The 12500-nt window shown below is 39.2% G+C and overlaps 1 protein-coding gene across 2 annotated transcripts in view; it reads left to right on the plus strand.

Moving 5' to 3' along the window:
- The window catches only part of LOC138019963 (protein NLRC3-like), a 25599-nt gene that overhangs the window by 12741 nt on the left and 358 nt on the right, over window positions 1–12500 (plus strand). Inside the window, exons 5-8 of one of the 2 annotated variants that reach the window (XM_068866938.1) lie at window positions 3786–3866; window positions 6036–6686; window positions 9441–9521; window positions 10391–12500. The exon at window positions 10391–12500 is cut by the window's right edge and continues 358 nt beyond it. In XM_068866938.1, the coding sequence (XP_068723039.1) occupies window positions 3786–3866; window positions 6036–6686; window positions 9441–9521; window positions 10391–12500 (2923 nt within the window). The remainder of the gene's footprint in view (window positions 1–3785; window positions 3867–6035; window positions 6687–9440; window positions 9522–10390) is intronic. The other variant, XM_068866939.1, reaches the window with a different exon arrangement.

The following is a 12500-nucleotide window of genomic DNA, read 5'->3' on the forward strand; positions in this document are numbered from 1 at the left end:
TTGAAGAGGTTTCATTGATGATTGTACTCCATCAATGGACACATTGCTGGCAGTTACTCAAATAGGACTGGAACCATTTGAAGGCAGTACCTGGAATGCCAAACCTAACCGACATTCTCTGTAACATTTTATGATGGTCCACTGTGTCGAAGGCCGCAGATAGATCGAGGAAAAGCAGGATAACCTCATGTCCACTTTCTATCAAACGAAATACATCATTTTGGACTTTTAAAAGAGCCGACTCAGTGCTGTGCAAGGGCTTGTAAGCTGACTGGAAAATTTCGTTGAGGTTGTTATGTCAGATATTCCTGCAGTTGGTAGGCAACAACTTTTTCGAGGCTTTAGACAGAAACAATGGGTTGAAAACAGGCCTAAAATTGCCAAAATTAATGTGTCATAATCCAGGCGTGGTTTTTTAATAGTGGAGGTACTTTCACAATCTTCCTAGAATTAGGTACATTGCCCGATGTTAATGACAAATTAACAATTTTATTGCTGAGAAATTTACAATGAGGAACACTCTGACAACTAACGGTGTAAATCAAGCCTCAAGCATTTTTGCTTTTAAAACGGTCAGTTGCGAGTCTGTTATAAAGATGATAAATGAACTTAAACCCAACAAGGCAGTTGGTTTGGATAAAGTGAGCTCTCGGTTGTTAACGAAAGGATGCTGCTGATATTGTTGCACCAAGTCTTACATCATTATTTAACATCTCTATAAACACTGGCTGCTTTCCGTCCACATGGAAACTGGCAAAGATATCTCCTCTTTTTAAAAAAGGGAATACCGGTAAGCAAGATCCTTCTAATTACAGACCGATATCGGCACTACCTACTATTAGTAAACTACTAGAGAAAGTTGTACATAAGCAACTATACTGATATCTTCGTGATAATAATTAACCTGCTGGGTGTCTGGAAAACCCGAATAGCGAATAGCGAATAGTCGCGAATAGCGAACAGCGAATAGTCGCGAATAGCGAATAGTACGAACAGTGCGAATAGTGGCGAATAGTGACGAATAGTCGCGAATAGTGACGAATAGTCTTCAATAGTCACTGCCTTATGCTGAACAATCTTGTAATCAAAGCAAATAATATGCTCACCTGTCGTCGAAAGAGAGTTTCGTGCATGCTTTTACAAACACTCTAAAGAAGAACAAACGTCAAAATGCAAAAATATAAATTACTTTCATTAATACATCAAGCTCATGATCATCTCCTCGCACAGTGGCACCCGAACATAAATTTCATCATCCTCATCTGTGCTGTCCGATTCGGTGAGACACGTTCTGTAAAAAAGAATAAAATCAAAATGTGAGGCAAGTGGTTTGTGATTAAAGAGACAAACGAGCTACTCTGATAACCGTTGCGTTAATTAATTATACAAATAAGCAACAGGATTTCAGTGCATTTATTACCTTTTCTTCTCAGGGCTCAAGCTGTCCTTCTCCGACACATCACTGCTTTTTTAGCGGGAAACTCCCATCCAACGTTGCTGCGCGGTTGACCAGGAAGTACTGGGTACCAAATTTTCGTCATTTCGTCACAACCCCCCCCCCCCCTCCACCCTTATTTGCCACTATTTGTTACTATTCGTCACTATTCGTGACTATTCGTCACTATTTGCAACTATTCGCCACTATTGGTGACTATTCGCTGTTCGGTATTCGCGACTGTTCGCTATTCGCTATTCGGGTTTTCCAGACACCCTTAACCTGCTTTCTCAAAAACAGTTTGGTTTTAGACTGAACTCTTCTACTGTCACCGCTTCAGCTATGTTTACAAATAAAATCCTATCATCCATGGACAAAGGTCAGCTTACTGGTGCCATATTTATTGACCTGACTAAGGCCTTTGATACGGTTAACCATTCCATTCTATTGTCTAAGTTATGCAGTCTTGGTGTTCCGAATGCCTCTCCAGCTTACAACTGGTTTGAGTCTTACTTGTCCAATAGATGGCAAGTGACAGTCTGCAAAGGTACAAAGTCTAGTCCAAAAACCGTTCAAATTGGTTTACCCCAAGGCTCCATTTTGGGTCCCTTATTGTTTACGTGTTACATCAGTGATTTACCAGATTACTTGGATCACTACATAACAATGACGTAACTCTTTATGCAGATGATACTGTTCTCTTTATTTTTGATAAGTCTCTGCACAATATCAAGTCCTACATGAACTCTGACTTGGAAGAACTGAGCAAGTGGCTGAAGTTAAATCACTTGACGCTTAGCATAAGTAAATCTAATTTCATGATTATTGGTAGCAGTCAACAACTGAATAAGATTGATTCTATATCATTTAAGGTTGATAACATGGATCTTGATGAAGTAAGTTCGTTTAAGTACTTACATGTAGGTATTGTTATCAATAACCGTTTAACTTGGCAAGATCATGTAGATCAAATGTTTTCTAAGATATATAAGAAGCTGGGTCTACTTGGGTTTTGCTAAAAGCAGGCCCGTCGCCCAGCGGCCCTCAGCCCATGGCCCGCCACGGCCCGGCACCCCGGTGGCCCAAAGACCCAGCGGCCCACGGCCCACAACGGCCCGGCGGCCTGGAGGCCCACACAGTTTTGTTGTCCATCGGTAAATCCACGCGCATGCACAGACTTGGATAGGGTTTGGGCGCGCAAATGAAAGACGGTGAGTTTGAATTCGTTTACCATTTTAATAATCATTTCAATCCTTTTCGATCCTTTCTTTCGTTGCATGTTGCTAAGTGAAAAACGTTGTCATTCTCTGTTGTTTTCGTCTGTTTACAACAACAAACAGAAACAATGGATTCAAATGATTAAAATGGTAAACGAATTCAAACTCACGGTCGTCCATTTTGCACGCCAAAACCCGATGCAGACCTGTGTATGCGCGTGGATTTACCGCTGGACAAAAAAACTGTAGAAAATCAGGACTGGGCTACCGGGCTTCCGGGCCGCGGGCCGCTGGGCAAGACGCAAGACGTAGGGCCGAGCATAGGGCAACTTTTATTTATAAATGTTGAAATAACTTATTTTCACATTGTTTTAATATAGAATTCAATAAAGATAAACATGATTATAATACAAGATGTAAAAACAATATCTGTAAGAGTGCATCTAGTAGGAATTGGGGGCATTGGTCTTCGACAAATTTTGCCTCAAACGAATGGAATAAATTAGACCTTTCAATCATACAAAGCCCATCATTAGCTAGTTTTAAAAGAGCATTAAGAAATGTAAATAGTCTTTAGTCTAATTTTTATATATTCATATATTAGTCTATATTTTTTCCTTTTTGTTTTTTTTTAATCTTTGCATGAGGACTCTTTTGTAAATCACTTATCTGTGAAATTGATCTCCTCAATAAAGATTATTATTTATTTATTTATTTATTTAAGCAATAGTGAAAACCTCTTACTATTGATATGAAATGATTTTCTCTTCCACTCTAAATATACCAACTTACCCACTGTTTCAATAATTTCATGTATTATTGTCAAAGTCCTAGTTATTTCTGCTATTTTGATACTAATCCACTGACTGGCTTTGCTTTCTGATGTGTGATGTCTTTGATTTTTCAGCACTTGTGCTATTGTTTTGAATACATCTCTGAATTATAGTTTATTTTAGCTGATCAATTTCCTAATTAAGTTCCATTCTCTTTTCAGTCAGCTGTATCTTAAAGGGTTCTTCTTTCTGTCTAGTTTCTAAATGTTAATATATTTGTCTTTGAAAGTGCCAATAAAATTCTTGCAGTTGCTTTTATTATTGACCTGACAGCGGACTGTGTTGGTTATTTTACAATAGATCCTTTGCATCCAGAAGCAAGCTGTGGTGATGTTTTCTCAGCAGTTACAGGGAGCAGCACACGCAGTCAGCATGATCAAGGTAATAAATTTTAATCACTGAAAGGAAATGTCAGGCTACAACACAAGGTATGCAAACTCCTTTCTTCTTCCCTCCTTTTTGTCTTCCTCTCTATTGATATAACTGGCTCTGCATCACTGGCATCCTTCAGAAAGAAACTTGAAAATTCTATTCCAGATAAGTATTAATTCTACCTCAGATAACAACTTCATATTTTGTATATTTGTTAAATTAATATCCATCTAAAATTTCATGTGAGTCAACCTAAGCTTACAACCCTTAATGGTTTTTATTACGGTTTCCTCAACATTAATTCTTCTTTTCTGGCATCTACATTTGTATTTTATGGTCTGTTAATCTAATAATTATACAATGGTAAAAATAATCTAAAATAAAATATAGTAAGTAAGGTCTGGAAGTTGCTTAAGTTGGATGGTCTTAAATGCGGTCATCATGATGATGGCCCTTAATGTAATTTGTTGAGAAAAAATTCCACCACTAACTTGTTGCCCAAGGTAGAAGGACTTCTTCAGTGTCTGGCTCTCCTTCTGATTCTATCTCCTTGCAGCCACTTATGGTCAAGGAATTGAGCAACGCCAGTGAAGCCCCCAGAGATGATAATATATCAATGAAAGTTATTCAGCAGTCGTGTGAAGATATTGCACAGCCCCTCATGACCATAATCAATCTCTCTTTATCTACTGGAGTATGTGTTTCCTGAATCTCTCAGATCGCCAAAGTGATTCCAGTTTTTAAGGCAGACGACCCCACACTTTTCAGTAACTTAACAGGACAATATCAATTCCTCCTGCATTCTTTAAACTCTTTGAAAAAGTCATTTTCAACCGACTGTTTGAATTCTTACACTTGAATAGTTTTGTCTACTCGAAGCAATTTGGATTTCGAAACAACCATTCCACTGCCTTAATTGATCTAAGTTCAATTGTAAATTATACGTACATTGTTGTATATTGTCAGCTACTGGCAAAAATGAAACAACTTTAGCCATCTTCTTTGATTGGTCTAAGGCATTTGATACATAGTCTATTAATCATGAAATATTGAGTCAGAAGTTTCAACACTATGGTATTTGCAACACTGCTTTGACGTGGAATCCTAAAAATTAATGTTATCTCAAGGACTGGTTCCAATTTGTTCGGATTACAGTGTAGGTCCTGTTGATCTTATTTTAGAAACATTTTACGTTGTGTAGCATTCCACAAGGTTCAATCCTTGGAGCTATTTTGTTTATTTTGTTTGTTAAAAATCTTCCTAATGTCTCTAGTCTGACTAAAACTCTATTTTTTTTCTCCTGAAGATCACAACTACCTTATTTCCATTGTTAACCAGGTGCTTGAAAAAATTGTTTCTTGGCTTAATTAAAGTAAATAAGTTATCCTCGAATTTCAGGAAAACAAACTTCGTGATTTTAGTGTTCCTCTAGTTCTGGATAATACTGTGATCAAGCAAGTTGTGGAGACTAAAATTTTAACTCTTAGGTGTCATCAGTGACCGGCACCTTTCTTGGAAATCACATATTAACACCGTGTCAAAAAACATCTTGAAGTCTGTAGGAATTATTGCCAAAGCTCGCTTTTATTTATAATCGAAAATGTTACTGGCCTTACATTACTCTCTAGTATATCCTTACTTACATTGTAACATGTTGCAATGTTGCCTGATCCTTCAGCTACTGCTCCAACCTAAATTGTATTTACCTTCTGCAGAAGTGCATTGTAGCGTTCGCAGTCTCTTTTCAACTAGTCATCAGGTCCACCAGTACAAACTGGATTTTCCTCTCAGTACAGGTTCCATCTTTGTTCAACGAATATGAAGCAGTTCAGCATCCTTAATCTGGAGATCATTGCCTGTTTCACTAATTACATGTAGCTTACCATCTATTGTTTTTAAAAGAAAACGGAAGGATTAGCTTGCTAAAAGCCTATTTACAGGTACCATTTAGATTTTGCACAGTATTTACTCACTCTGTACTTAACCATATACTGTTTATTATTTAATTATCCAAGGAAGTCTATTTCATATAAGCTCCAAGCTTCACTTGGCTTGCTTGTTACACCAGTCTTTATTTAATAATTATTAACAACTTTTGATCAGTGCTTTGTTATTTATCTTTCACATATCTGGCTAAATGAATGATGCCGTAAAGATCTTCTCTGACACTTGTTTCAGGTGCTGTTTTGGCAGTTATTCCCAGTGATGGACAAACTAACTACACACTGCTATGTTACCTTCTGGTCAGGCTGGGTTCGCAAGTGTTGAGGGATACGTTTGACAGAATAATTCGTCCACAAGACCTTTGCGGTGCCTTGAAACGTGAGCCAGTGCACTCTAAGCTTCAGTCTCTTAAAAAAGAAGGAATCCTCAATCCAGTGCAGTGGAGTAAATTGTATCCAGTTAAATCCTCTTCAGTATCATCCACAGGCTTTGACAATTCTCTCTTGATTGTGCTTCTGAGGACAATCTGTAACCTGAGTCCTCCAGCCACTGGCTGGGATCTACTTCCCCATTCCCTTGACACCAGCTGTGAGTCTGACATTGTACGTTTGAAGTATTTTGTGGATGCAGTATTGGCCCGTGCAGAAGAGGCCTCTGTTAGTGATGCATTTTTTTGCAAATACAAAGATCAGATCCAGAAAACTCTGGTACGATTGGGTGGAGCTAAATATGAAGATGCCATTTGTGAAATAGAGAAACAAGAAATGGATCCACTAGATGAGGAACATTTCCAAGAACTTCTGAAACAGTGGAAAGAGGGTGACAACAGAATTACAGACAAACTAAATGAGTGGGAGTGTAAAATGAAGACTTCTACAGATGCAGGTGGGTTTTTGGGAGTGAAAACTTACTAGGCTGATGTTACAACAGCATTTTGAACAATTTGCGTCTTCTGTTGAAAAAGAAATAAGCTACTAAAAGCAATAATTTTCTTAGTTGCCATAGTTGCTGATTACCATCAATTACCAGCTGCATGGCATAGTGTAGGTTGGGTGCGTTAAATGTCTAGTAGCAGGCAGCTTCTAGAAGGAAAGGGCTCTCATGCCTGGGAAACCCTGGCAATCCATGCACAAAGGGAAGAGAGTGCATGAGTAGCCAAGAAATTAACACTGATAAGATCAGTCAAACGAGGCAACCAAGAGGGTGGAAGAACACTGATAAACATTTCCCAAAATGCCAAGTCCTGCCATTCCTTCTCTCCCACCGAGGAGAGAGAGCCTGCTCGCAGGCTAGGGTTTGTTCTTTTTAAGCCATCGGCGTGGTGGAATTGATGTGTGAGTGATCCTTTTCGTTGGTTTATCTTTATGTTAGTTTCATGAGACTCAAAGGATTGCTGCTGATTACTGTGAATCGCCAACTGTGTGTACTGTAGGTAATGGGTGCCAGAAATGTCTAGCAGCAGAGAGCTTCTAGAAGGAAAAGGCTCTCATGGCTGGGAACCCCGGAAATTTAGCAAAATGCAATAAACCCCCACACACAAGGGGTAGAGAGTGAGCAGCAATCGCACTGACAAAATCAGTGGAGAGAGAGAGGGAGGGGCGGGTGGGGGAACACCAATAAAGAAATCCCAAGATGCCTTTGAAACTACCCAAATGGCTTTGAATGACAATACAATGTATCTCGATTCGTCATGCTCACTAGATAAAAAACTATTAAATTTGAATTTTCGACTGCAACTGCGGTCTTCATCAGAGTAACTAAAATATGCTGTTCGAGAGTAATATGCTAAAACTAAAATAAGAAGTTACTTTATCCCCTAGGGCTTCAATAATGTCTTATAGACAGAAGGGAATGGCTTCCGCTCATTTACCGCATTTTTGTCTATTGTGGAGTGCCATGATTCCAAAAAGATTCTTTTGTGCCAATTATTGACATTCTTTTCTAGAATTTCCACATAGCTGGTGTCAATGTCATGGTCAGTGGTTTCAACGTGATCTTTTATTGCCGACTCTGTGTTATTATTAGTTCCTGGTTTATGCTCCCCGCCACGTGAATTCCTCTTTGTTTCCCCAATGTATGTGAAATCACACGATCGGCATTTAACCTTGTACACAATGCCTTTTGTTTTCGTTTCTTTTGGGCGATCCTTTGGTTTCCTAAAATAATGGGCGAGTGTTTTTATAGGCTTGAAAGCAGTTTTTATGTTCGCTTTGTTAAGCACATTTCTGACTTGTTCTGAAACGCCCTTTACGTATGGCAAGGTAGCAAAAGTTTTTGGCCGTGTATCTGTATCCTGTATTTGGATTACAGCCGGTGGTCTGGGGGCCGGACATTTCTCAATGAATTTATCTGTATAACCATTAATTTTTAAGTCATTAATGACTTGTTGTCGTTCTCGATCTTTTTCTGTATCATTGGATGGGATGGTTTCTGCGCGGTCTATCAGGCATTTAACAACCGCACGTTTGCTCTGCGCGGGGTATGAGACGCGAAATCCAGGTACTTGTTGGTATGAGTTGCTTTGCGATGTACGCTAACAGTAATGTTTCCCGATCTTTCTACTGTGCTGCGTGTGTCAAGAAATGCGATGGTTTGGTGGTTTTGAGATGAGACTGATGGAAGTTCCACCGTAAACTGTATGTTTGGGTTGATCGAGTTGAGATGGTCGTGGAAAACTTGGATGTCTTTAGTCTTCAAACAAGCACTCGAATCATCCACGTATCGTTTCCACCACCGTGGTTTGACATTTGACGTGTTGAGAGCGATTTTTTCAACTTCTTGCATCACCAATTCTGCAATGGCGGCACTAACCGGTGATCCCATCGCACAGCCAAATACTTGATGATAATGCATGCCTTCGAACGTAAAATAACTGTTCGTCAGTACAAACGTCAGCAAAAACATAATCTGGCTTTGTGTTAGTCGTGTGTGCAATTCCCATTCATGAATCTCGCGTAACTTCCGGTCGACAATATCCAGTGCTAGGTCTACTGGGATGGAAGTGAAAAGTGCAGTAACATCAAAAGACACGATCTGTTCGTCCGCCTCCATCGTTTGGTTGTTAACAAAATCCGCATATTCTTTAGCATTCTTAACACTGTACTCATTGTTGTTTTGCAAGAGTTTCAGAATAGAAGCCAGGTATTTGGATAATTCATAGGTCGGTGAGCCGATACAGCTGTTGATGGGACGTAGCGGGATCTTTATGTCGGTGTCTTGAGGTAGCGTCAGATGATCGTCCGTCGGCTGGAGGTTAACTTTGTGCACTTTGGGTAGACCATACAAAGCAGCTGGCGTTGATTCGGATGGCCTGAGTTTCCAGTATTCGCTCTCTGTCAGGCTCTCTTGCTTTTTGAGCTCTAACAATTTCTTCTGGAGTTCGGTCTCAACCCGTGAAGTTGGGTTACGTCTTTTATCTCTGATGAAGACCGCAGTTGCAGTCGAAAATTCAGTTTTAATAGTTTTTTATCTAGATCAGTTTCAACGTTTTTATAAACACCTTTTATCATATAATGGATACTGATCGCCCATCAAGTATTTGTTAATATAATTATTTGGTCTTTGACAGTGCCACTAAAATTCTTGCTGTTTCTTTTGTTGTTAACGTGACAGCGGACTGTGTTGGTTATTTTACAATAGATACTGTGCATCCAGAAGCAAGCTGTGCTGATGTTCTCTCAGCAGCTGCGGGAAGCAGCACACACAGTAAGCAAGATCAAGGTAATAAATTCAAATCACTGAAAGGAAATGTCATGCTACAACACAAGGCATGCAAGCTCCTTTCGTCTTCCCTCCTTTTCGTCTCGCTCTCTATTGATAAAACTGGCTCTGCATCTCCGACATCCTTCAGAAAGAAACTTAAAAATTCTATTCCAGATATTAAGTATTAATTCTACCACAGATACAGTAAAAACTTCGTATTTTGTATCTTTGTCAAGTTAATGTCAATCTGAAGTTTCATGTGAGTGAACCTAAGCTTACAAGCCTTAATGGTTTTTATTAGGTTTCCTCACTATTAATTTTTTATTCTGGCATTTGTTTGTGTTCTGTAAATCTAATATACAATGGCAAAAGTAATATAAAATAAAATAAAGTAAGTAAGGTCTGCACGTTGCTTAAGTGGATAACGGATTTTTTTTGTAGTTAAACTATTAAAGCCTAAATTTTCATTCAGGGGATGTGTGTTATTGCCCATTAATATTACAAATTACAGTCAATGATAGGGAGAATATTATATGATAAAGACTGCTTGAGAGAATTGTGTCTTTTTTGGAGTGGATACTTGACTTGTTGTTACAACTGTTTTCTGAAGAAATGATATCTTGTGTTGAAAAGTAAGGAAGTTTGGAACCCGGATGCATGACAGGCGCAAAGATCAGTCTCAAACGTATGACGTTCACTTTGCAATGGGAAAAGTAATTTGCATTACTATGAAACTACATTTTTTGTTCGTGTTATTTGTTTTTCAAATATTGCTGAATACGGGACCTTCTGTGGTGTCAAAATTAAGAACACAATAAGGTTGAAGTTAGAGCAAAAAAAAAAAAAAACTTCAACACCTTTTTTAAAATTATTTTTGTCTTTTGCAGATTTACCATATTCTGACAATATTATAGAAAGGATCCGTCAGCTTTACAGTACTCGTGAAAAAATTATTTTTCCTGTTCCATGGCTTGATGACTTAAGCTTTCATCTCGATGCTATTTTTACCAAGTTAAAGATTTTGAGCAAAGAAAAGACAAGGGGAACATTGACTGATGAAATCACCAACATGACAGCTATCTTCAAAGGACATGAAGATTGTGTAAAGCCACGGACTGTTTTAATTGAAGGAGACCCAGGCATGGGAAAGACGACTTATTGTCAGAAACTGGCATATGATTGGGCAATGAAACGGGAAGAGTGGGACAAGTCTTTTCCCGAGATTGACGTTCTGTTGCTTTTGAGGTGTCGTGATATCAAAACTGATATTTGGGAGGCCATTGATGACCAAATTCTTCCTCTTGATATTGAAGAAGAAGACAAGGAATGTTTCTTCAAGTTCATTCGAGAAAATCAATCCAAGGTTCTGTTAGTGCTTGATGGACTTGATGAAGTGGATTCCAGTAAAGTTGACATGTACAATGACCTTCTGGAAAGTAAAGTGTTACCCAATTGCCACATTATTATCACATCACGCCATGAAACTGGTAAGAGTTTAAGGCGGTACTGTGACACCCTGTGGGAGATTATCGGATTCACTTTTGAAGACGCAAAGAGCTACATTCTTAAGTACTTCAAAGGCATGGAACACTTGCCAAAAGAGCTACTTAAACAGCTTGCGCTTGACATGCACAAAAAGGGAGACTTACAAGAGTTGACACGGAATCCTCTTAATACAACTTTACTTTGCATCCTTTGTGAGGATTTCAAGGGTGTACTTCCACCAGAAAGGACACAGTTGTACACAGAAATTGTGCGATGTGTTTTGTTAAGATATGAAAGGAGAAATCGATCATCGAGAGGCAGTGATGCTGACCCACTGGAAATTTACAAGGATGACCTGGTGCAGTTGGGATGCATGGCGTTACAGTCTTTACGTGAAGGAGAGTTGTTTTTCGACGAGAATGAATTTAAAGGCAGTTCCAGTAATTTGATCAAGTTTGGGTTTCTTTCGATCCAGACCGGTGGCAGCAAGAGGAAACCATCCTCGCGCTTTTGCTTTCTTCACAAGACCTTTCAAGAGTTCTTTGCTGGCTTTTATCTTGCTTATCAGATCCTTGATGGAGACACAAATTGTAAATCAGTAGTGACCGATGTATGGAACAGGAATGAACTGAAACAAGTGTTTTTATTCATGAGTGGTATTTTGTCCACAAGATCTGAAGAGATGACAGTTTCGTTGGTAAAAAGCATAGCAGAGCTTGCAAGTTCGTCCAATATGGGAATCATGAATTCCAACACAGAAATTTTAGAGTTAGCACTTGATTGTATATTGGAATGCAAATGTCATGGAGAGAACCTTCAGTCTAAGTTACTACAGACCTTTGGGCAGAACTTTCTTGTTAAAGATCTCGTCATACATTCTGGATACCGTCTGAACCTTTTATGTGAAATTCTCAAAGTCAACACAAGTTTGACTACTTTGGAATTGACAGGCTGCCTCATTAGTGACGCTGTCGCTGAATCCCTTTGTGAGGCTCTCAAAGTCAACACTTGCTTAAGTACTTTAAATTTGAGTTGGACCATCATTGATGCTGCTGGCGTTGAATCCCTTTCTGAGGCTCTCAAAGTCAACACATGCTTGACTACTTTGGATTTGAGATACAACAAAATTGGTTCCGCTGGCGCTGAATCCCTTGGTGAGGCTCTCAAAGTCAACACATGCTTGACTACTTTAGATTTGAGTGAGAACCGAGTTGGTGCCGCTGGCGCTGAATCCCTTGGTGAGGCTCTCAAAGTCAACACATGCTTGACTACTTTGGATTTGACACTCAACGTAATTGGTACCGCTGGCGCTGAAGCCATTTCTGAGACTCTCAAAGTCAACACATGCTTGACTACTTTGTATTTGAAACACAACGAAATTGGTACCGCTGGCGCTAAATCCCTTTTTGAGGCTCTCAAAGTCAACACATGCTTGACTACTTTGCATTTGAGATACAACAAAATTGGTTCCGCTGGCGCTGAATCCCTTGGCGAGGCTCTCAAAGTCAACAC

The sequence above is a fragment of the Montipora capricornis genome, chromosome 10 (genome assembly GCF_036669925.1).
Source record: "Montipora capricornis isolate CH-2021 chromosome 10, ASM3666992v2, whole genome shotgun sequence".
In the NCBI taxonomy this organism is placed as follows: Eukaryota; Metazoa; Cnidaria; class Anthozoa; order Scleractinia; family Acroporidae; genus Montipora; species Montipora capricornis.